This window comes from Oryctolagus cuniculus, chromosome 2 (assembly GCF_964237555.1).
Source record: "Oryctolagus cuniculus chromosome 2, mOryCun1.1, whole genome shotgun sequence".
Taxonomy (NCBI): domain Eukaryota; kingdom Metazoa; phylum Chordata; class Mammalia; order Lagomorpha; family Leporidae; genus Oryctolagus; species Oryctolagus cuniculus.
This window is the reverse complement of record NC_091433.1, coordinates 93143124-93168435: the sequence shown is the minus strand read 5'-3', so window position 1 is coordinate 93168435 and position 25312 is coordinate 93143124. Positions and strand designations below refer to the sequence as shown.

At 50.1% G+C, this 25312-nt stretch overlaps 1 protein-coding gene across 8 annotated transcripts; it reads right to left on the bottom strand.

Annotated features, from left to right (window-relative positions):
• Window positions 1–987: 987 nt before the first annotated feature.
• Window positions 988–24758, bottom strand: POMK (protein O-mannose kinase). Of its 8 annotated transcripts, none has more exons than XM_070068633.1 (6): window positions 24715–24758; window positions 21219–21314; window positions 19442–19539; window positions 18593–18693; window positions 17317–17460; window positions 988–4222 (listed from the first exon to the last, which is right to left on the bottom strand). In XM_070068633.1, exons 5-6 carry the CDS (start codon window positions 17404–17406, stop codon window positions 3452–3454), a joined length of 861 nt encoding a protein of 286 aa, XP_069924734.1. In that variant the 5' UTR covers window positions 17407–17460; window positions 18593–18693; window positions 19442–19539; window positions 21219–21314; window positions 24715–24758; the 3' UTR covers window positions 988–3451. The 8 variants fall into 8 exon arrangements, with proteins under 8 accessions (XP_069924734.1, XP_069924731.1, XP_069924733.1 ...); XM_070068630.1 differs by having other exon boundaries at window positions 17317–17619; window positions 18593–18691; XM_070068632.1 differs by having other exon boundaries at window positions 17317–17619; window positions 18634–18691.
• Between the last annotated feature and the right edge of the window lie 554 nt (window positions 24759–25312).

Here is a 25312-nt window from a genome sequence, read left to right as displayed (position 1 = left end):
TGCCTATGTGTTTGTCTACTTCCCTTGCACTACAGTGTAAGTTCCAAGAGGTTGGGAAGTTTGTCTTGAGGGCAAGAACCTTCTCCATTAGGCTAAAACAGCCCCCAGGTTGCAAGGCTTATCCCAACGAACATGCAGTTGCTGCTCACGGTCACATGCAATGGTCCATTACAACAGGAGCTTCAGCCGTCACTGCAGCACTGAGAAGGCAGTGCGGCAAATTCTGCACTAGCTCTTCAAGCTCTTGCCCAGAAACATGCCTACGACATCCATTCACATTAAATTGGCCTAAGCATGTCATGGTCCCATGTGACCAATAGATGCAGGGGAAAAAAACCCACTGGACAAAATTCCCCGCAAAGTAGAAATAGAAGGAAATTTCTTCAATATGGCATCTGCAAAGTAACTACAACAACATGACACTTTAATGCACACCTTGGGAGGCAGCAGCAGATGGCCCAAGCTCTTCGGTCCTTGCCAGCCAAGTGGAAGATCTGGATGGAGTTTTGGCTCCTGGTTTGGGCCTCGCACAACCCCAGCTGTGGTGGACATTTGGAGAGTGAACAGTTGGGAGATCTTTCTATGTCTCTGCCTTTCAAATAAATAAATAATTTGTTTCAAAAGACAGAAAGCTTTGCCCTTAGGATCAGGAGCAAGGCAAGGATATTTGCCTTTACCACTCCTACTGGGCACTGTACTAGAGGCCCTACTCAGTGCAAGAAGGCAAGGAAATGCAATAAAGCACACAGAAACTGGCACTTTCAAAAGAAGGCATGATTGTACATATGGAAAATCCTAAGGACTCGGTATCAAAAAACAGATAGAACCAGTGTTTGGCAAGGTCACAGAATGCAAGGACAAAAAACAAAAACCAATTGTATGAAAGTAGGGATGACACATCCTAATCTTCTAGGGGAATTAATTCCAGGTAGCAATATCTTGACCAGTGCCTACGGTGTAAATATAAAAACTTTAAACTCAGATGCATTACTCTTGTTGACTTCTTTATTAGACTTTTGATTCCCAATTACATTACACATCTCCAAAAACTTAATTACTTTCTTCATTCTGTTTGCTCTCATAAAACACTCATATTACAAAGGAATAGAAAAGAATGGCTTCACATTTGAAATTATTCTTACACAATCACAAGTTATATGCCACTGGTGGTTATGGAAAATGAGCAAGGTTGCCCCTGGCAAACACTAACTTTTCTATTTCTTTGGATTTTCCTATTCTGGGCATTTCATGTAAGTGGAATCATATAGTATGTAGTTTTTATAACCGGCTTCTTTCACTTATCATAATATTTTCAAGGTTCACCCATGGGGGCAAGTCTTGTGGCACAGATGGCGAAGCTGCTGATCAGGATGCCCACACCCTGAATCAGAGTGGTTTGAGTCCCAGCAGCTCTGCTTGTGATCCAGCTTCCTGCTAATGCATCCTGAGAGGCAGCAGGTGATGACTCAAGTGCTTAGGTCCCTGCTGCCCATATGGGAGACCCAGAGGGAGTTCCTGGCTCTTGGCTTCAGCAACACTTTTTAAAGGTTCATTCATTTTTTTAGCATGCAGCTTCATTCCTTGTTAAGGCTGAATAATACACCATTGTATGGATATGCCACATATCCATTCACTGGCTGACTGACAGGTTATTTTATCTCTTGCCTACTATGAATAACACTACCATGAACAGTCACATAGAGCAAGGATATGTTTTCAGGTCTCTAAGGATATAAGAAGGGACTTCAAAATTAATGGAAAATGGAATTTTTTTTTTTTTTTAATTTGGGAATTTGGGAGGCACAAAGAGAGCGAGCGAGCGAGCTCCATATCCAGTGGTTCACGTCCCAGTGCCTGCAACAACTATGGCCAGGCCAGGCCAAAGCAGGGAGCCAACAACTCAATCCAGACAGCGACCAAATAGCTACTGCCATCTCCTGCTACTTCCCAGGAAGCTGGAATCAGGATCTGGAGGTGGAGTGCAAACCCAGACATTCTGATAAGGGACGCAGGCATCCTAACCAATGTCTTAACCACTATTCCAAACACCCACACTTGGTGCAAAATAATCTTGAAATCCATGTACAGTGTTGTTATAATACATATTTTCCATGTACTGTTTGAAGATTCCTCATGCCTGGGAGAACTGCTGGTACATGGAATGTCTATTTTTTGAGGAACTGCCAGACTGTTTTCCAAAATGGCTGTACATTACATTCCCACTGACAATGAGGGTCCCAGTTTCTCCTGCCAACATTAGACTATAGCCACCCTAGAAAGTTAGGAGATTTTTATAATAAAATAAACAAATGCAAGGTGAAGGGGGTGCCCCACGAGCTCCTCAGTGACAGTGGACATCCTCCAGGCAGGCATATGCTTGAATCCACCGCAGGCAGAACACAGGGATGACACTGTCCTACCCCTACTGCCTGAGGGGCCCCCCTCAGCGTCTCCAGGTCAGTAGCGTTGGGATCACGCAGCAACCAGTCAGAAATGCAGATTCGTGGACTCCACTCTAAAACCACCGAGCCAGAGACCAAGCACTCTCTGATGCCAGGTGGTTCTGATGCCCACTTGAGCTTGGGAAAGGCAGAGCCCACTGCAACTCACCATCTGATTAGTGACCATCAAAGTGCACCAAATCCACCCCTTGCAGGAAGGACAACAGCTTCACCACAGTGATCGCTCTCAAGGTCTCAATCACCCATGTCAAGTGGAAGGGTTTGATTCCTCTCAGTGACTGGTGATACTTATTTATGGAAGATGTTCAGTTAGTTTTGGACCAGCTGGAAGGGCAACAGGAATTTCATAAGCAGGACCACAGCCAGTATCACAGGTTACTATTTCCCCCTCACACTTGCTGCTCTAAATATGCCTGTCCATTCAAAACCTCCAGGAGCGTCCACCACAGCTTCTTCACTCGTGGAGAAAGGACGGCACAAGGGCGTCATGGAATGATCACCTATAGCAAGAAGAGATGCCCTGGGTGCCAGCAGACACAGCCCACAGCACCCCAGGGATCCTGCATGGTCAACACCACTTTTTAAATTAGGGGAGAAATGCTCCTTGAACTATTATGGGCTTCTTTTTCATAGACTGCCATGTAACAATCTTTGTGAATGCATTTCTTGCAAGTTAATATATTCAGTCACGAGAGCAGGCAAAGCCTCTTCATGGCTACATGTTCTTTTTACTTCCCTCAAATGCTGGTTGTATCTGCTGCCTCTGTGCATCCTCACAAGGAAGCAGCTGGCCTTAGAGAAGTGACCCAGATGAAAAACCAGGCTCAGTCGGCTCCTGCTAGGTTGCGGGGAGAGGTAGAACACACTCAAATGTGCATGTGGGTGTAGAGGAGGAACCACACGGCTGAATAGGAAAGAATAACAAACCTTGAGACTCAAGCTAAAAACTTCAGACTCAGCCCTTCACCCCATCAGCGGCTGGGGTGGTCTCACAGCATTTCTCTTGTCTGTGACATCACAGTGTCTCTGAGTGAATTCAAAACCTTCTGGTAAGTGTCCAGCACTTCCCGAGCTGTGGGCCGCTCCTCAGGAATCCGGTTCTTACACGCCTTATGGATGTCAAACAAGTGGAACCGGACCATATCACTCCCCTCCACGTGCCCCAGAAGGAAACTGGAGACATCTGGAATCTTCCAGATGTCGATCTTCTCATCATACGAGGGCATGAACTCGTCCTGAAAAGGCCTGTCCTCTCCATAAGGCCACAGCTGCTCTGGGGCCACGAAATCCCCATGAAGCTCCCGGTGGCCGCACTTCACGAACGTCCTGGAGCTGCGGTTCACCAGGGGCAAGGCATCCAGGTCGTTGGCCACAATGCTGAAGTTACTCGTCAGCAGATACTGGGACAAGGTCTTGGGCAGGTCGCTGGAGTCACACATGACCCGCGTGCCCAGAGGGCTGTGGTGCAGGTAATCGATGATGCTGACGTACTCCATGGCCAGTTGCAGCCGGTGCTGCCATGTGTTCACCTGCTGGTACTTGGACAGGTTGAGCATTTCCTCCAGGTTGCTCAGGGAGCCCAAAGGGTGATATTCGGTAAGAATAGTGTTGTCGTCCTCACAGAACCCGAGCAGCGTGACCACATATCTGCTCTGCAGAGACTTCAGCATCTGCAGCCCGTGCAGGAAGTCATCCTTCATCTCCAGCCTGGTGAGCCGAGACAGTGCGACTTTGCGCTCCTTCCACTCCGAGAGAAAGACCTGAAACAAAGCCGCAGGGAGCATCAAACCTGGATGCCACCAGGCTTAGTGACCTGAGAAATAACTGTCTTTTAGTGGCAGATGCGGTGCGAAAGGTGCAGAAATTAAGGGGCCAGAGACCCAGCCCTAGAGGTGCTCTTGGCCTCGTTATAAAAGACACCTGGAAAGCCGGCGCCGTGGCTCAATAGGCTAATCCTCCACCTTGCGGCGCCGGCACACCGGGTTCTAGTCCCGGTCGGGGCACCGGATTCTGTCCCGGTAGCCCCTCTTCCAGGCCAGCTCTCTGCTATGGCCAGGGAGTGCAGTGGAGGATGGCCCAGGTGCTTGGGCCCTGCACCCCATGGGAGACCAGGAAAAGCACCTGGATCCTGGCTCCTGCCATCGGATCAGCGCGGTGCGCCGGCTGCAGCGGCGGTCATTGGAGGGTGAACCAACGGCAAAAGGAAGACCTTTCTCTCTCTGTCTCTCTCTCTCACTGTCCACTCTGCCTATCAAAAATAAAAAATAAATAAATAAATAAATAAATAAAAAGACACCTGGAGGGGCCTGCACTGTGGCGTGGCAGGTCAAGTTGCCTCCTGTGACACCAGTATCCCATATGGGTGCTGGTTCAAGTCCTGGCTGCTTCACTTCCCATCCAGCTCCCTGCTAATGAGCCTGGGAAAAACAGTGGCCCAGTTACTTGAGCCCCTGCACCGACATGGGAGGCCCAAAGGAAGCTCCTGGATTCAGACTGGTCTAGCTCTGACCATTGTACCTATTTGGGGAGTGAACCAGTGGATGGAAGACCTGTCTCTCTCCCTCTAACTCTCTCAAATAAGTAAATAAATCTTTAAAGCAAACAAACAACAAAAAAGACACTTAGAACAAAGACAACATCCAGCAAGGCAAGAACACAGGAGTGTGGAAAATCTTAGGGCGGGAACAGGTGGAAAGCACTGACTCTGGCCAGACACTGAAATCCTGCTGGAGCAGCTGCTGGAGGGCTCCTGGGAGCTGCTCCTTGAGGGTAGCTGGGACTTGCAGATGCAGAGCATGGATGAAGGAACGACAAGCAGACACACCTCCACCCTACTGCAGTGCACAGGGCATGGAGGAGCCGCCAGCAGGGAGAAGACTGGAAAACCCTACACTCCCTCCCCCAGTGTAACAAGGTGACTCCTGGATTTTAAAAGGTAACATAAACCACCAACAGCAACATTTCCATGTAAGGGGAGCACCTTTTCCATGTTCTATGGTTTTATGTTGCTTCCTTTGTAAAGGCAAGAGCTGAAATGCCACAAAGACACTAGACCTGTCCTTATGGCTCAAAAGTAACAGAAGCACATTACAGCCCTGGATTTTCATTTTTCACTTGCTAAAGTTCCAGGAAGCACTGTCATTAAGGAAAGAACCAAAAAGAAAATTACAAAAGAGAAAACAAGCTCAGAAGTTCATGACATCCCTGCCCCAGACTGGCTCTGCACGTAATGAGCTCTCTTCATCGTCAAAACAAAGGCAATTTGTTATTTATCCAGAATTTTAACATCAAAATTTAAAAATCTATCTATGGCAATAATCTAAAATAGATGAAAAGATTCAGAAATTTTTTTTATTGTTTATCTCTTCCTAAAACATCTATTTGGAGAAGGGTGAATAGAATTTCCTTTTTATTATAAAATTAATCATGAATAGTTTTCTTGGTAAAAACTCAAGTACAGAAGGATGAAACACACCTCCTTCCCCAAAATTTTATTTCCCAATCCAAAATAAACCTGACCACTGTCTAGTTATTATGAACCCACAAGTTTTTCTGCACTTTTATATAATCAGTGTACACTTAATTATAAAACAGCATTTGAGTTGGTTGTTAAATAGAGACTCTATGCATATTGTAATTAGTTTGTTTCTCTTAATTGATAACCTAAGAGATCTTTACTGCATGTATATACACATATACACTAGGTCATTCCTTGTAAGTTTTATTGATTTGAAAGGCACAGCCAGAGAGGGGAGTGAGAGAGAGAAAGAAATCTTCCACCTGCTGGTTCAGTCCCCCAAATACCTATGACAGCTGAGGCTGGGCCAGGCCAAAGCCCAGAGCCAGGGAACTCAACCCAGGTATCCCATGTGGGTGGCAGGGACCAGGTACTTGAGCCATGAACTGTGCCTCCCAGGGTGCACAAAAGCAGGGAGACAGATTGCAGGTGGAGGTGCCATTTGATCCCAGACAGATAGGTGATGTGGGTATTTCAAGGCATGGCCCAACCCACTTCACCAGCATGCCTGCCCCGCAGGTCATCTTTTTAAAGCTCTGTGATATTTCATAGTATGGGTATACTATCTATGCTAGTGTGTTTTCAGTAAGGCTTTACATACAGTCACTTTACTTTACACACACGGATGCTGTTTGTATTGGATTCTTCCTCTGACTACGATGTAGCTATAATTTTGTATAAATCTTTAAGGATCTCATGTGATCTATTTTTAATGGACATCCAAATTATTCTCCATTTTTTCCAATGACAATGCTATAACAAAGAGCCTTTTATCTACTTCTCTATGTGCATCTGCAAGTATATCATAAGCTAGAAAAGCAGATGAGAACTATGCACTGCCATCATTACCTCCAAGTGTGGGCCAACGTGTACCACCACCAGTGTCTACCCTTAGTCACATCAGATGTCACTGATCTTTGCAGTTGGTGCAAATCTCAAGGAAGAAAACCATCTCACTACACCAATTTGTCTTTCCTAACTATGAATGAAGCTGAATATTTTCATCTCCATTGGTATTTCTGCATTTCTACTGTTGAAAATCTGCTCCTTGTCCTTTATCCATGGCCCTACAGGGTCGTTTGCCTGGTGCCTACTCATCATCAGGGACTCTTCATGTATCACACATGTGAGTCCTATTATTAATGTAAAAGATACAGAAGATCATTTATGTGCTCTTTTGTACTACAAGGTAACTGCTATGCAGTCAAATGTTTTAATTGATTTAACAAGTATTTATGTGAATACAAATTGAAATTCTTGCCACCATGAAATTTACAATCTAGTGCAACGAATAAAATAAACAATTCATAAAGTACACTGGAAGGTGAAATGCACTTCCGAGAAAAACAAGGAAGGGTTTGCAATTTTATTTTATTTTTTAATTTCTTTGAGAGGCAGAGAAAGAGCAACAGCGTGAGAAGATAGACAGACAGTGAGTTCTCATCTGTTGCTTATCCCATCAAATGTCCACGATGGCTGGGATGGGGCCAGATGGAATTCAGGAACCAGGGACTCAGTGCAGGTAGCAGAAACCCAATCACTTGAGACATCACTGTTGCCTCTCAGGGTCTGCACTAGCAGGAACTTGGAGTCAGGAGCCAGAGTTGGAGCCGGGCATTGAACCCAGGCACCTAGTTAACAGGACACAAGACATCCCAACTGGTGTCTTAAGCACTGGGCCAAATGCCTGCCCTTGCAATTTCAAATTAGGCTGGGGAAGGTCTTAGTGGGTTGGCATTTGATTGAGGCCCTGAGGGTGAAAAGGGAATGATCGGGGCTGGCACTGTGGCGTAGCAGGTAAAGCTGCTGCCTACAATGCCGGCATCCCATATGGGTGACTATTCAGGTCCTGGCTGCTCCACTTCCAATCCAGTTCTCTGCTATGGCCTGGGAAAGCAGTGGAAGATGGCCCAAGGGCTTAGGCCCCTACAGCCATGTGGGAGACCTAGAAGAAGCTCCTGACTCCAGATTGGCACAGCTCCAGCCATTGCGGCCAACTGGGGATGGAAGATCTCTCTCTCTCTCTCTCTCTCTCTCTCTCTCTCTCTCTCTCTGCCTCTCCTTCTCTCTCTGTGTAACTCTTTCAAATAAATAAATCTTTAAAAAGGGCGGGGGGCGGGAGGATGAGCTGCTTGATATACAGAAAACTATCCCAAGAAGAAAACAGCACGGCCAAAGACGCAGCCAGGTGGAAGCAAGCCCACGAGCTTCCAGAGCAGCAAGGCCAGGGTGCTGCTGCGGGACAAGGAAGGACAGCAGAGGAGAGGGGCTGGCAGGAGGGTGCAGAATGACTGGCAGGGCCTCCTTGCTGAAAGGACTCTTGCTTGCAGTAAGACAGAGCCTCTGGAGGATTTGGGGCACCCGGCTGCAGTGCTGAGGACAGACTGAAGGGGGCAGGGCAGCAGAGACCATCCTGGAGGCTGGTGAGGCAATCTGGGTTCAGGTCAAGGGTGGGGTGGCTGGGGGTCGGAGCCTGAGAAATGCTCTGTTTCCAGATGAACTGGGAGTGTGCAGACAGTAAAGGCTGCTGAGGGAATGAACAAGAAGGCGAGAGAAGGAGAAAAGTCCCCGACAAACCCCTCCTCCACCCCCAGGATAAAGATGTTACCTGAGACAGGGAAGAGCAAGCTCTGAGGGGGAGGATCTGGACTAAGAAGTCTGGGCCGGCCTTTCTGACATCCAAGCAGACGCGCCAGGAGCAGATAGAAAAGTGAGAGCTGAGGGACAAGGTCTCCGCTGCAGACACTGCCCCAGGCTGCACGAGGAGGCTGGCAGCGAGTGCAGAAGAAAGGCCAAGTCACACGGGACCGAGAGCAGGCGGGCAGCAGTGAAGACGCTGGCTGGGAAGCCTGTATCCCGTATTGGAGTGCTTGGGTTTGAGTCTGGCTCTGCTTCCTATCCAGTTTCCTGCTCATGTGCCTGGGAGACAGCAGGTGATAGCTCAAGTACTACTGAGTCCCTGCCACTCTCCTGGGAGTCCTGGATGGAGCTCCTGGCTTCAGCCTGGCCCAGCCCCTGCCACAGTGGGCAGAGAGCGACTCAGTGAATAGAAGCTCTGTTTCTCCCACTATTGTCATTCTGCTTTACAAATGTATAAAATTTAAAAACAAATAGCCTGAAATGTTCAAAACAGACCATACAGGGGCTGGCATTGTAGTATAGCAGGTAAGGCTGATGCCTGCAATGCTAGCATCCCATATGGGTGCTGGTTCAATACCCAACTGCTCCACTTCCAATCCAGTTCCCTGATAATGCGCCTGGGAAAACAGCAGAGAATGGGCCAAGTGCTTGGGATGAAGCTCCTGGCTCCTGGCTGTTGTAGTCACTTGGGGAGTGAATCAGTGGCAGATCTGTCTGTCTCTCTCTCTCTCTTTTTTTTTTTTTTTTTTTTTTTTTTTTTATTTGACAGGTAGAGTTAGAGAGAGAGAGAGAGACAGAAAGAAAGGCCTTCCTTCTGTTGGTTCACTCCCCAAATGGCCGCTACGGCCGGTGCTGCGCCAATCCGAAGCCAGGAGCCAGGAGCTTCTTCCTGGTCTCCCACACAGGTGCAGGGCCCAAGCACTTGGGCCATCCTCCACTGGCCTGCCGGGCCACAGCAGAGAGCTGGACTGGAAGAGGAGCAACCAGGACCAGAACCCGGCGCCCATATGGGATGCCGGCGTCGCAGGTGGAGGATTAACCAAGGGAGCCACAGCACTGGCCCCATCTCTAACTCTTTCAAATACATACATACAGGTAAAGCCCATTCTTCTGACAGCATCCAATCCACACTTCCTGAAATTTAAGGTACTGTTCTATAATTTTGAAAGCAAAAGCCCAATGGTAAACACTCTTGATTCTCCATGGTAATCTGTCATCTCCTGAAGTCACCATCCAGGAAGATCCTTCCGGGGAGATGCAGGCCACGCCACGCGAGGCCATGCTGCCTTCTGCTCGTGCCCGATCACAGCGTGGTGTGACCTGGCTTGTGCCTCCACTGCCCACAGCAGTATGGCTGAACTTCTGCCTTCCAGGGAAACTGGTGCTCCCGTGGTCTTTCGTCACAGAACTGCTGCTTCCAATGCGTTTCAGAGGCTGAGTATCTCCCTGACACCTGGTGAGCACTGTCCCTCACATGACTGGGAGAAAACAGAGCTGGTTGTTTTAAGGTAACAACTCAGGTTTAGAATCCCAAAAGGGATAAATCCCCATCTGCATCCCTGGGGAAAAAGACTGGCGGCAGCAAGAAGAAAAAGAGAATTTTCACTTTACCTCCTATTAAACATCTGAATTGGATGTACTGCTTCTATAACTAAAAAGAGAAAAGAATAAAGACAGTGGGTCACTCTGCCTCTCACAGAGCAATCAGTGCAGGGATCAGACGAAGCAGCACACTGCTCAGGGCGGATGACACAATGCCACTGGCAATTCCAAACACTAACCTAGGATTACAGTTGGGGAAGACAAGGAACTGGTAGCGTGTCTGTGCATGGTAGAAACATCAAAACTGAGCCAGTATTTTGTATTTACTGGACTAAACAGCCTGTGTATTCCAGCCCCTAAAAAGTGCACGGTCCTGGGTGCATGTCGAGGATGCAGCTTTGGTGCCCTCGGGGAACAGACTACTAAAAGCAAGCCAAGCTCCAAGAGGAGATCATGCATGTGGCCACCCTGGCCACACTGGACTGCTATGGCTGGACTTTGAAATCTGTGGCTCAGGGCTCCTTAGCAGCTGGATGTGCTGAGAGCAGTGGCACTGGGTGTGGTGGAATGAGAAGGCCATGCCAAGATGGCCGCTGGCAAGCGAACATCAGTTACTCAGGAATGGCTTTGAAACCCGCCTGGCAACGGAGCCTGCCGGGCAATAGGCTGTGATTGGATGGCTTTGGAAACCGCCTGGCAACAGGCTGTGATTGGTTGGGGCATAGACCGCCCCTTGACTGGATTGGCTGGTCTTGATCATATAAGCTGTTGTACTAACTAAAATAAACGAGTCTGCCGGCTGCTCGCCTCAAACCTGCTTTCACCCAACTCCCAGGGTCTGTGTGGTGACTCCGCGCCTCTTGCCCCTACCACGTTCCTCCTCTCAGAAACGAATCCACTGCAACACTGTTGAGAAATCAACTGCAACAACTGGGCACATCATCTAAGCCTGCATTTAAGGTCATGGAGAGGGTCCAGGAGGGAAGCATGAGGACCATGTCTTCTCAACCTCGGCACCACTGACCTGGGGCCACATGCCGTCCTGAGTGTTCCAGGGTGTAGGGCACCGTCCCTGGCTTCTACTCAGTGGGTGCCAACGGCAGCCCCAGCTTCCCACGGGTGACAACCACGGAGGTCTGCACACATTACTAAACGCTGCCTTGAGGAGCAAAATCGCTTCTGGTTGAGAACCACTGCTTTACAAGGTCACACTGGGAAAGAAGCCAGCAAAGGGTAATTAAGAACAGCCAATGAAAGAGGAAAACGGAAAGTGGGCGGTGCCTCAGGAAGACAGGACCACAGGGAGAGGAGTCGGCTGCACCAAGGGCTGTAACAGAGGAAGAGGAGGAAGCAAGAGAGGTGCCCGACCTGGAGTCTCCCGGTGCTCTTGACTACAGTTACAGTGGTGGTGGTGTTGAGAAGCCACGCTGGAACAGGAACAACAGACCAGAAGAAAGGGCACGCAACAGCTTCAGGGGACTCGCGAGCACAAAGAATCGGGTGTTCTGTTTAAATTGCATTTATTGGGACCGGCGCTGTGGCGTAGCAGGTAAAGCTGCCACCTGCAGTGCCGGCATCCCATACGGGTGCCAGTTTGAGCCCCAGCTGCTCCACTTCTGATCCAGCTCTCTGCTATAGCCTGGGAAAGCACTAGATGGTGGCCCAAATCCTTGGGCCCCTGCACCTGTGTGGGAAGACCCAGAGGAAGCTCCTGGCTTTGGATCGGTGCAACTCTGGCCATTGTGGCCAATTGAGGAGTCAACCAGCGGGGAAGATTCCTCTCTCTCTCTCTCTCTCTGTGCCTCTCCTTCTCTCTGTGTAACTCTTTCAAATAAATAAATAAATATTTAAAAATAAATAAATAAATTGTATTTATTTATTTGAGAGATAGACAAGAGGGCTCCCATTGGCTGGTTCACTCTTCAAATGCTCAGGAGTAGGCCAGCTCAAAGCCAGTAGCCAGGAACTCGGGAATCTCCCCTGTGGGTGGCAGGGACCCACCTATTTGAGCCAGGGTCCTCCCAGGGTAGGCATTAGCAAAAAGCTGGAATCAGGAGCAGAGCCAAGACTCAAACCCAAGCTCTCTGATATGGCGTCCAGGAGTTTTAACTCGGAGCCACAAGCCTGCCCTAGGATGGTTTTTAAGAGCCTTTACCTGCATTTACCAATAGGAGTACTGCCTGGGGTGGGAGAGACTGCTGACTGATGGAGGATGCCAGAGAGGGAGCAACTTAAAGGAGTGACGTCACAAGAAATCAGGGATGGTGCTGGAGCTGCTGTCTTCACAGATCTGGTGATGGGAAAAGGAAGACACTCCCCTGGGTAACTTCTGTTTTCACAACTGGTGGGCTGTGCTGAGTGCACGGCTGAGGTTTGTGGTGAGGCATTTAAATTGTGTGGTTGTGGGATTGACTTCTCTGTCAACATAGTTCATCTAGTACAGCGAGATGCACACAGCTGGGTTCAAATGTGTCCGCGGCTGCTCAAGCCAGGCATGACGGAGAGACTGAAGCAGGGGGTGTTGCAAGGGAGGAAAAGTCCACGGACTCCTTGCTGGGTGAGTGGGGAGCAAAGATGGGAGGGAGGGACATGAAGGGGAAGGCAGTGGGCCAAATACTGGAGGTCTCTGAGATGGAGGACTACTGGAGTACAGGGAGATCAGAGTGGGATGCTGAGAACTTTGGTTACAGAAATTCCTATCCGAAATTCACGTCTTAGGCTGCCACAGCAGGAGGGGTGCCCATGCAGATAGTGGGTGGCACAGTGACAGGAACAAGTGACTTCATGCAGGACAAGGAGTGACCTCTGCCACAGCCCAGGCAGACCCTGGGATTTCAGCAGGGACAGGGATCTCACAAAGCTAACCCTGGAACACTTCAAATACTCACATTCGCCCAAGGGCACATTGCAGCCAAAAAAATACCACCAGTGTAGCAGCATTCCAGTCACACTTCACCTTAATAAAAAACCTGCACTACTCAGGTTACTACTGTCCGCATTATTAAATCCGTATGTGAATGGGTATGACTCATAGATTCCCTGAACTTGCATTTTATCTTCAAACAATACTTTGCAATCATTACCCCTATTCAGAAACACACCCTCCAAATGTCCTGAGCAACTGTGACAAAATGGGAGCAACCCTCAAGGTCCCCTCTCAGGAGGAGACAGAAATCAGGGGCCGGGGGGGCACAGTGGCGTTGCAGGTTTAGCTGCCACTTGAGACACCCACATCCCCTATCAGAGAACTGGTTCAAGGCCTGGCCACGTCCCTTCTGGCCACTTTCTAGCTCCCTGCTAATGCACCAGGAAGGCAGCAGTCCTCGTGTCCCTGCAACCCGCATGGAAAACCCGGATGGAGTTCAGACTCCTGACTTCTGCCAGGCCCAGCCCTGGCTACCACAGGTATTTAGGGAGTGACCCAGTAGATGCAAGTCCTCTCTCTCTCGCTTGTTCTCTGTCATTCTACCTTTCAGGTGGATTGAAAAAAAATTTTCTTTTGAAAGAAATCAACAGGTTAAGTCCTTATCCTATCTACTTCACCCCTTCACGACCTAATACTTTCACTACCACCTCAACGATAACGAATCCTGAATGCAGATTACCCTCCCAGGCATAGCCCTCTGCTCAACTTGTATGTACATCCCGCTAACTACCCTGTCTCATCGCGGACATCTCCACATTAACACACCCACAGCAGACACACACACAGCCCACCCCTTCCCAGCTGCCCCATCTCATGCAAGCCCAACGCTGTTCTTTCTGCAGCCCAAGTGGAACCTGGCAGTCACCCACTCTTTCTCTTTTACCCAGCCACCCGGGCTATTAGGAAATCCTTGGCAATACAAATGCCTTTAAAATACAAGATTAGTGGGGCTGGCACTGTGGTGCAGCAGGTTAATCCTTTGCCTGTGGCACCAGCAATCCATATGGGCACCAGTTCGAGTCCTGGCTGCTCCTCTTCTGATCCAGCTCTCTGCTATGGCCTGAAAAAGCAGAAGATGGCCCAGGTGCTTGGACCCCTGCACCAGCGTGGGAGATTTAGAGGAAGCTCCTGGCTCCTGGATTCAGATAAGCCCAGCTCCAGCTGTTGCGGCCATTTGGGGAGTGAAACAGTGGATGGAAGATCTCTCTTTCTCTGTCTCTCCCTCTTACTGTCTGTAACAGTACCTCTCAATTAAATAAAATCTTTAAAATAAATAAATAAATACAAGACTAGCTCAAAAAATTTGTAGAAGAGTGCAATTAAAAGTTTATTTTTGGGGCCAGCATTGTGGCACAGCGGGTTAATGCCCTGGCCTGAAGTGCCAGCATCCTATATGGGCGCCAGTTTGAGACCCAGCTGCTTCACTTCCCATCCAGCTCTCTGCTGTAGCCTGGGAAGGCAGTAGAAGATGGCCCAAGTCCTTGGGCCCCTGCACCTGCATGGGAGGCCCTGAAGAAGTTCCTGGCTCCTGGCTTCGGACCGGCACAACTCTGGCCACTGCGGCCAATTGGGGAGTGAACCAGCAGATGGAAGACCTCTCTCTCTCTCCCTCTCTGCCTCTCCTCTCTGTGTAACTCTGCCTTTAAAATAAATAAATAAATCTTTTTTTAAAAAGTTTATTTTGATGCAAAAAACCCTGACATATACACAGAGAGCGAACTTCAAAATGTTCATGAAAAATGGGGCCTGTGTTATATGCAGCAGGTTAAGCTTCAGCTTGTGACACTGGCATCCCGAATCGGAGCGCCAGCTCAAGTCCCAGCTACTTTACTTCCAATCTAGCTTCCCGCTAATGCACCTGAGTAGGCAGCGAATGGTGGCCCACATGCTTGCAGTTCCTGGCTCCTTGCTTCAGCTTGGCCCAGACCTGGCTGCTGCAGGCATTTAGAGAGTAAACCAGTGGATGAAGACCTGTCACTCTGCTTTTCAAATAAAGATTCTACTTCTCCACAAACTTTCTGAAGCACACTTGTACACCCAGAATCTGTCACTTACCCTCTTCTCTGCTGACACCCTTGTCACACTGCGACTCTTTCCCTGCCCTGCACGGGTCACTAACCACACCAACCACACATCTGGTTCTTATTTTCTTTAGTGTCTGACTCCCGAGCTAAGCATGAAGATAGGCAGGGTCATTTCTTTCACTGCTGTGCCCACGGCACCTACAGCGAATCAATGTATCTTCAGAAGAACCGGTCACCTCGTTCACGGTTTCACTTTTCGTACACTCCGTCCCTCCTCCCAACTGGCTTCTCCTGTAAGGGGCCTGCTTTGCACGCCCACGGAGGGAGCAGCCGTGGCGTCTTAGTCTCCTAGGAGGCACACTCCTGTTCTCTCCCAGCAAGAAGCTGCGTCCAGTGATCCTCAGCCAGCTGCCAGACGCACTGACCGTCATGTCTAGAGGCCTGTTACCATAGAGAACACCACAACCACAAGCAAGGTCACACTCGCTGGCTACCAGTGAAGAAGGGTTCTGGGAGCTTCTATCTGAGAACTGCAGTCACCCCTGTGGTGCCTCTTTTCAAACGCAAATTTTTAAACCAATAAAATACCATCATAGACTTTGAAAAATCAGAAAACAGCACCCATGACAATCTTTATACAACTTCTATCATTTCTGTATTTTCCTACCTGCAGCTGAAAACAGTATACTACACAGTTCTATACTTGTTTTCCTTGAATTTTTATTTATTTTTATTTTATTTGAAAGGCAGAGAGACATAGAGACACAGAGAAAGGGATCTTCCATCTACGGATCACTCCCCAGATACTCCTAATAGCCAGGACTGGACCAGGCTGAAGCCAGGAGCCTGGAACTCCATCCAGGCCTCCCACATGGGTGGCAGGGATTTAGGTACTTGAGCCATCATCTACTGCCCCCCAAGGGTATGCATCAGCAGGAAGCTGGATCAGAGGCAGAGTAACTGGAACTCAAACCACACACTCCAATATGGGACATGGGTGTCCAAGGCAGAGTCTGAAATACTGTGATGGCTGGCACCGCGGCTCACTAGGCTAATCTTCCGCCTTGCGGTGCCGGCACACTGGGTTCTAGTCCCGGTCAGGGCGCTGGATTCTATCCCGGTTGCCCCTCTTCCAGGCCAGCTCTCTGCTGTGGCCTGGGGGTGCAGTGGAGGATGACCCAAGTGCTTGGGCCCTGCACCCCATGGGAGACCAGGAGAAGCACCTGGCTCCTGCCATCGGATCAGCGCGGTGCGCCGGCTGCAGCATGCCAGCCGCGGCGGCCATTGGAGGGTGAACCAACGGCAAAGGAAGACCTTTCTCTCTGTCTCTCTCTCTCACTGTCCACTCTGCCTGTCAAGAAAAAGAAAGAAAGAAAGAAAGAAAGAAAGAAAGAAAGAAAGAAAGAAAGAAAGAAAGAAAGAAAGAAAGAAAGAAAGAAAGAAAGAAAGAAAGAAAGAAAGAAAGAAAGAAAGAAAGAAAGAAAGAAAGAAAGAGAGAAAGAGAAATACTGTGCCAACACTGGTCCCTGCATCTTATCTGTCATCATAAAACTGCCTTCATGATGCCACACAGGGCTCCTAATCACACCTAACAGCTGCAGAACAATCTACCAGGGGCTGCGCCACGATTCACTCTCCTAAAGTTACTCTATCTAGTTAGCTGTGGCCTCCTTTAGGCACCTAGCTTTTTCCCTCCTTGCATTAGGACAATGTCCCAGGTGTGAGATGACTGGGCTAACAGAACCTCTACGCCCTTTAATACGAAACACCACACTGCTTTCCCAAAGGACAGTGCTGGGTTTCACCATGATTTGGCCCCACACTCACACAGACATCCAAAGTCCCATATTAATGGTTCTAAGACAGAGGAAACTTAACACAACCCGAGGGCTCAGCAGGTGGCATGGGGGGGTCCTCAGGCCACTGGGGGCATGCCCCTGGAAGGTTATTCTAGAGGTGCGACCCTGCCTCTTCCCACTGTTGGCTCACCAAGGACCCTTCCACCCCCTGCACTCTGCCATTGCCCTCACCAGACACCAGACAAACAGGGCCATTTGATCTTGGAATGGAGCCTACAAAACCATGCACTCAGTCAGTCCTTTCTCTTTACAAGATAGCTGCCCCGGGCATTCCGCTGCAGCAACAGAGAGCTCACTCATCCAGGCTAGCACTCCAACGGTCTCCCAGGGGCGACCACGAACTCACTCTCTTCACAGCTCCTTCCCCAACACGCTTTAGCTGCCTCACTTCCGTTCGCAGCTCCTCACAGGACAGCCACGGCGAGCAGTTCTTCATCTGGCCCACTCGGAAGTACCCGTAGGGACAGCGGCTGGGGTCCAGCGCGGGGCGCTGAGGGGAAATGAAAAACCGATGGAGGCAGAGGTAGAGGAGCGCGTTCATGAGCGCCAGGCCGAGCAGCAGCCCGACAACCGGGGGTACTTCTCTGTGGCTGGGGCCTTTCCTCTTCTCCAGGGGTCTCTTCTCCATGCTGGCATCCCCTGTAGCGGCCTGAGATGCAAAACGAAGCGAGGAGGAACACACTGTCAGTTTTTATCTGCGTTAAAGTGTTCTAATGACGCAGGATTGAAGGTGATCACACACTCTTGTGCCTTTTACATTCAAGGACCCTTCAAGTGCCCATATTATCTAAGGATTAAGGGATTTTTAGGGTTCATACAAAATGTTCGAGGTAACTGCTCCCATAATCTTTTTCTTTTTTTTGAAATAAACTAAATTTACCCGGAGTACCTCAGGTCGGAAGAGAGGTGCTCGTGTCTGATTCTGTCTTACCCACCCCAGTGTGCGTTAAGCAGATAGTCATGAATGTTTAGTAAAATTGAAAGTAAAATGGCAGCCTTCCACTCCGCCTCTGGCAGAGGAATAGAAGTGAGATCATTTAAAAAAAAAAAAAAAGAAGGAAGAAAGTAAAATGGGGGCCAGCACTGTGGTGTAGTGGGTAAAGCCATTGTTTGCAGTGCCCGTATCCCACAATGCTGCTCCACTTCCGATCCAGCTCTCTGCTGTGGCCTGGGAAAGCAGCAGAAGATGGCCCAAGTCCTTGGACCCCTGTACTCATGTGGGAGACCTGGAGGAAGCTCCTGGCTGCAGATCAGCTCAGCTCCAGCCACTGTGGCCACCTGGGGAGTGAACCAGCGGATGGAAGACCTCTCTCTCTCTCTGCCTCTCCTCTGTCTGTGTATCTCTGACTTCCAAATAAATAAATAAATCTTTAAAAACGAAAAAGAAAAATGAAAGTAAAATGTATACAAGAGTACTTCAAATACTTCAAAAAGTTTGTGGAAAATAGAATTCAAAAATGAGTTTAGGGGGTGGGCATTCGGCCTAGCAGTGAAGACGCTGCATTCCCCATCAAAATGCTTGTGTTCCATGCACAGCCCTGGCTCCTGATTCTAAATTCCTGCTAACGTGCACCTTGGGAGACAGTGGTGACGGCTCAAGAACCTGGGTTCCTGCCACTCACGTGGGAGACCTGGATTGAATTTCGGGCTCCTGGCTTCAGACCTGGTCCAGAAAGCAGGCAGCAAATGGAAGCACTCTCTCTCTCTCTCTCTCTTTCTCTCTCTTAAAAAAGAAAGAAAAAAAAATGAAAAAAGGATGAGTTTATTTTCTTGCAAAAAAAATTCTAAAACCTATGCAAAAACTTCATAGAAATGTGTTTTGAAAAAAACTGTCTGGATTTAAAAAAATTTTGAACCAAAATAAACATTTTTAAATTCCATTTTCCCAAAAACTACGTCGAGTACCCTTCCATTTGTTAGTCCAGGGGTTGGGGCAGAAGGTGGACAAAGGGTAGGAGGTGGGGCTGCAATGCTGAGGACCTCCTAAAACCTAAAACCTAAAACCTAAAACCTAGACATCAGGATGTTCCCCGGAAGACACTCAAAAGCCTTGCATGTTCTTATGAAGCAAAAGGTGCTCTCCAGCAGGGGGAGAGGTGGAGCTGAGGTGGGAGACTGAGAGCGAGGGACTGGTCGGGGCCCTGGTAATAACCTGGGGTCAGAGACAGACACAAGAGCTACAATGCTGGTGGTGAGACAAGGAAGGGGACTCAGAACTGACCTGATCAGCGCAAGGCCCGGGGTGGAGGGGCCTGGATGGCGACAAGCAGTGGGGAGGACCCTGGAAGCCACGAGTGCTTGCCACTCAGAGTGCCTGGGCAGAGGCCATGGGTGAGCCAGAGCGGAAGCCCACTGATACACTAACAACGGACATCCACCAGTGTCAGCTGTACATCGGCACTGGCATGCAGGGGGGCTCCAGCGTCAGAACGGACCCATGCACCTTGTGCCAGAGACGTTGCAAAGGTTACCTTCCAGGAGCGTCTTCCTTCTCCCAGTTCAGGTCTCCATCCAGACACTTGGGTCAGTTAGTGTTCCAGTTGGCCCCACAGACTGGTTTGAAAGAACTCTGCCACAAAGGAGCAAAGAGGAAGTTTGCTAAGTAAAACCCACAGCTCTAAACATACATACATGGCAGCAGTCCAAATGGTGCACTTTTTCCAAGGGTTCTCCCGATGCCTGGGGGCCCCTCGGGCTCTCAAGCCCCACGATGGTGCAGCAGCCACAGGGAAGTCTTCCCACAGCTCCAACAGCCTGTCTGGGCTCAGCCCCAGGCTTCCTCATCAGCCTCTCCCTGGTTCCACTCTTCCCCTCTCCCCCTCCACTGCAAATATCTGACACAAATGAAGGTTCAAGTCCTGGCTGCTCAACTTCCCATCCAGCTCTCTGCTGTGGCCTGGGAAAGCAGTAGAAGATGGCCCAAGTCCTTGGGCCCTGCACCCATGTGGAGACCCAGAAGAAGCTCATGGCTTCGGATCAGCCCAACTCCGGCTGTTGCGGCCAATTGGGGAGTGAACCAGCAGATGGAAGACCTCTCTCTCTCTCCTCCCCTCTCTTTAACTCTGTCAAGTAAATACATAAAATCTTCAAAAAAATAAATAAAGAAAGAACTTAGTAATGACAACGTGGTGCCCCAGCCACTCTGCCAGACCAGAGAGCAGCAGGTGCAGGTCAGCACAGCACCTCCGCCTCCTCTAGTCAGGGAACTTAGTTGAGGTGTTGTTCTTACCAGACAAAGAAAAGCCCACCTGCCTCTCCCTCCTGTCACTGACGCTGCTGAATTGCTTCAAGTCACTTGCTCGGCAGCCGCCACCCTCGTGAACTAACACCATCTGCTCCCCTATGCCTTCATCTCCCAGCCATGCCTTTAGTGGTCAGGACAGCCACTTGCTCACCTTTCTCTTAAAAGATTCCAGCCCCCTACCTTTCTCCATGGCCCACTCCTTCCTTCAGGGAATGGCACTGTGATGACCTTTACCGTGCAGGCCTCAATCTCCTGGGCTTCTTGCACCTGCACCTGCTCGCAGAGAGGGCTCTGCACAAACAGGCCACTGACTGCCATCTCTCCCTCAACATTTAAAGTGGCCAAGCAAGTCAACTGAGACCCCTAGGAAGGACCGGAGCATAAACACTGAGGCTTAGAGACAAAAGTCACAATCAACAGAGAACTACATACTATGCGTTGTAGCGCACCCAGAGGCAGTGCAAAGATGAGCCATGTTCCATGCCCGTCACAGCTGTCAACTCCATCCCAGATGATTCGTAAACAAGTGAGGCAGTGTTCCGGTAACAATGTGTTCACGGACACTGGAATCTGAACTTCCTACAGTTTTCGTGGGGGTTCTGCCAAACATTTAAAGAGATCAAAGCACTCTTGGCTTTCAGGTTCCGGGTCAGGGTCAGGCCCGTGCAGTCTCAACTGCACGCAACTTCAGTTTTTGTCTACACACTGTGATCCCTGAGTCTACACTATGGCCCAGCGGGCTCATCAAGGTCTGGCATGTCCACAGCTGAACTCAGTGTCTCCCTTCTGTCCCCAACACCCCCTTCTCTAGGGTTCCCTCTCTGTGATGAGCACACAACCTACCCACTCACCAAGTTGCAAACCAGGGTGATCCCTCCTCTCCTAATTGCTAATTCAACCAATCACCTCAGAGTTAATTCCATCACCCCAATCTCGGGTCAAGTCTGTCCATGTCTCTCCAAGCTGCTGCCTCTGTCCTGGTGTAAGCCACCAGCATCTCTCACCTGGGCTTCTGCAACAGTTTCTCGTGTGGTCTCCCGGGTCCTTGTTCCCAGTCCATTCTCCACACAGCAAACAGGATCTTTTATCTTTAATGAATACTTCAAGGACAAAAAAAAAAAAGTCATAAACATCCATTCAGCTTAGTAAAGTTGCATTGCATCATATTGTTTCAGTGCTTTTTAAATATAAAAAACTTTTAAATAAAAAAGTTTATTTTATTTAAAAGGCAGAGAGAGAGAGAGAAAGAAATCCTCCATCTGCTGGTTCACTCCCCAAATGCCTGCAACAGCCAGGGCTGGGCCAGGCTGAAGCCAGGAGCCTAGAGCTCAATCCAGGTCTCCCACGAGTGTTGCAGGGGCCCAGAAACTGAGCCATCCTCTGTTGCCACTCCACCCCCAGGGCACATATTAGCAGGAAGCTGGGTTGGAGCAGAGCAGCTGGAACTCTGATATGAGATCTGAGTGTCCCAAGTGGCAACTTAACCACTGTGGCACATGCCCACCTACATACCAAGGCTCTCTCTCTCTCTCTCTTTTTTTTTTTAAGATTTATTTATTTCAAAGGCAGAGAGACAGAAAGAGGGAGAGACAGAGATAGATCTTCCATCCACTCGTTTACTACACAAATGGCTGCAATGGCTGGAGATGGGCCAGGCCAAAGCCAGGAGCCAGGAGCTTCATCCAGGTCTCCCACATGCATGCAGGGGCCCAAGCACTTGAGCCCTCCTCCACTGCTTTCCCAGACACATTAGCAGGGAGCTGGATCAGAAGCTGGGACTGGAACTGGTGCCCATCCAGGATGCTGGCACTGCAAGTGGAGGCTTAGCCCTCTATGCCACAGCACCGGACCCCAGGGCTTTTTCAAAGACATAAATATTGCATCCGTGTCTGCTGCCTGCCCAGAAGTAATCACCTTCCTCAAGTTACTATTGGGTACCGGTTCTCAAAGCAGGGTCCTGACCCATAACATCAGCAGCGCCCGGGAACTGGGGAAAAAGGCCAACTTGTGGGTTTCCACCCCAGAACTACCAAGCCAGAAACAAAATCTGTTTTAAGAATTAAGTTCTCCAGATGATTTGCCAGTGTGAGAAACTCTGGTGTGAGTAATTTCCACTGTGTTTTTATTTTCGCCACAACCATGCGCCATAGATAACAACACATGTCTTCCAGATCTGTAGAGTGGTGGTGTGCCAGCCCTACCCCTTATACAAGTGGTGGTTTGCAAGTCTTGCCCTTTATACCTGATGGGGCCCTGGTCTGTCTCCATGTTGATACACCTGGAGCTAGCTCAGGACTGTCACCTGCTGACTACACCCGTCCGTACACTTCTGTGCAGCTGTCCCCCCCCACATGCGGAAGAGCTTCCCAGGGTGATTGTTCTAAAGCACGCTTGGTCTCTCTCAGATTAAAAATATCCAACAGCCCCTGCTCGGCCCTCAGGCTCAAGCCCAAACTCTCCCGAGGCCCTGAGATCTAGCCTGCCTGTCTCTCCAGAGGCCCCAGGCCTGCACCCCACACGCCAGCACATGTGTTCCTTCTTTGTCTGCCTCACCAGGTCCGGGTGGACGACCCACCTGTCCCACTCACCTCAGTACTCTGGGTGCTTGGCCTACGACAGGTTCGCCGGGAAGAAAGAGCTGGCCCGTCACCTGGAACACCACCCTCCCAGTCTCGTCCTGGGGCGTCGCCTCCCCTCTGGCATTCTCCCTTCTCTTCAACCTGTCCTCCTCCTTCCCCACCTCTGCGCACAGCCCAAGCCCACGGTTAACCCTCTCAGCCCTCACACTCCTGCTCCTGACTCTGATCTAACCCCAGGGTTTACAGGACCTGAGCCCTCTACGATTTGAGGGGTAAGGGATACTCTTTAAGGAAAAACAATTAGGAATGTAAAATTTCTGGGCCCTTTGCCAGGGTTTGGAAGGGATTTGTGCGAGGGAAAAGTAGAGAACTTCCTCCTAACCCCACACCTGCTAGCCACAGTCTAGTCCCACAGAGCTCCCCCTGCACACTTCATTTCCATCCAAAGGCTGCCAACATCAGTGATGAAATTCTGCAGGACTCCAGGGCCAGCGCTGTGGTGTACTTGGTAAAGCCGCCATCTGCAAGGCCAGTGATTCATATGGTTCAAGTCCCAGTTGCTCCACTTCCAATCAAGCTCCCTGCTAATGTTTCTGGGAAAGCGGCTAAAGAGCCGCTGCCTGTAGTGCTGGCATCCCATATGGGCGCCAGTTCTAGTCCCAGCTGCTCCACTTCCAATCCCCCTCTCTGCTATGGCCTGGGAAAGCAGTAGAAGATGGCCCATATCTTTGGGCTCCTGCACCCCGTGGGAGACCTGGCAGAAACTCCTGGCTCCTGGCTTCAGATCAGCACAGCTCTGGCCATTGCAGCCATCTGGGGAGTGAACCAGTGGATGGAAGACCGACCGATCTCTCTCTCTCTCTCTCTCTCTCTCTCTCTCTGTGTAACTCTGACTTTCAAAAAAAAAATACCTGGGGCAAGTGTTGCGGCATAATAGATTAAGCCACACGTGCAGCATTTCAGCCCTGGCTGTTCCACTTATGATCCAGCTCCCTGCTAACCACACCTGGGGAAGCACCAGAAGATGGCCCAAGTTTTGGGGCCTCTGCACCTACAGGGGAGACTTGGAAGAAGCTCAAGGCGCCTGGCTTTAGCCTATTCCAGACCCAGCCGTTTTTGGCTGTCTGAGGAGTGAACCAGAGGATGGAAGACCTCTCTCTCTCTCTCTCTCTCTCTCTCTCTATATATATATATATGTATATATCTCCCTGTCTCTTGCTGTGACTCTGTCTTTCAAAATAAACAATATAAATGTTTAAAAAGAAAAAGACACCTGCACCCTCACTGCAGCACAAGTCATTAACAGATGAATGGGTAAAGAAAATGGGGGTTAAGCACAATGTGGAATATTATCCCGCCAGAAGACAGATGGAACTGGGGGTCGTTATATTAAGTAAAATAAGCCAGCCACAGAAAGACAAACACCGCATGTCCTCTACATGGAAGCTTAAAGAAAAAAAAAAAAAAAGATTGCATATCTTCAACCCAAATTTTAAACAGTGAGTCACAGAGGCGGGGTGGGGGTGGGAGGAGTTGGACAGCCGGCACCAAAACAGCAGGATGCACCTAAGAGTGGGCAACCGCAGCATAATATCCTGTGTGACCGGAGAGGGGCTGGACGGCTCCAAACACAAAGACAGGGAAAGGGACACTGCCCGGTGCCTGGGCTCATGCCGCGTCTGTGTGTTGACAAGCTGCACGGCACCCGTTAAAAACGTGCAATACATTTAAAATAATCTAATAACAATAACGAATAATCACAGTTTAAAATAATTTTTAAAAAGCAACGGCACAAAATTAGTTTTTGCAGTATTTTACACTTAAGAAAGAGATTAGTGTTACCCAATGCGTAAGAACAGAATCCCACTTTGCCCATGCAGTCCAAGGAAAATTAATTATCTTAAGGATTCTGGACACTTACCTGGCTCGGAGTCCCGGGGGTGCCGGAGGCGGACGAAGGGAACCACATTAACAAGTAGAGGGCTTTCGACAAGAGCAGCAGCAGCGGCAGCGATGGCGGCGGCGCGGGCAGCGCCCGGGAGGAAGGCGCCCTTGCCCGCGCCCGGCGGGGCCCGCGGCCTCGCGTTCACAGCGGCGAGCCGGGCCCGCGCCTCAGCCCGGCCGCCCGCGTCCCCGCCTCCGTCGGACACGAGGCGGGCGCCCGAGCCGGGGCCGCCGCGCGCTCCCCCGAGAGCCCCGCGCCCGCGCGCCCGCTCGCGGCCTCCTGCGCCGGCGCGCGGCCGGGGACGAGCGCGGGGCGGGGCCCCGCGGAGAAAGCCGGCTCGCGGGCACGGGCGCCGTGAGCCCAGGCGGTGCCGGCGCAGGCGCGCTGGGGAGTGTTCTCGGCGCTTCGCTGGCGGGGGGAACCGGCGGTGTGGAGGAACCTGTGGGGCTGCGGCCCAGAGCCACGAGGAGGAGTAGGGCCGGCCAAGGGGCGCCAGGGGCCGGGGGCCGCCTCACGCCTGACAGAAAATGGCGACGCACAGTGCCAGTTTTCTGCGCGCTCTGATGTTGCGTGT

Coding starts and splice junctions, on each gene's coding strand:
- POMK (XM_070068630.1), bottom strand. CDS start 17,598: ATGGAGAAGAGACCCCTGGAGAAGAGGAAAGGCCCCAGCCACAGAGAA. Junction 4,223..17,316: donor GGGAAGGAGCTGTGAAGAGA/GTGAGTTCGTGG, acceptor GCTTTGTTTCAG/GTCTTTCTCTCGGAGTGGAA.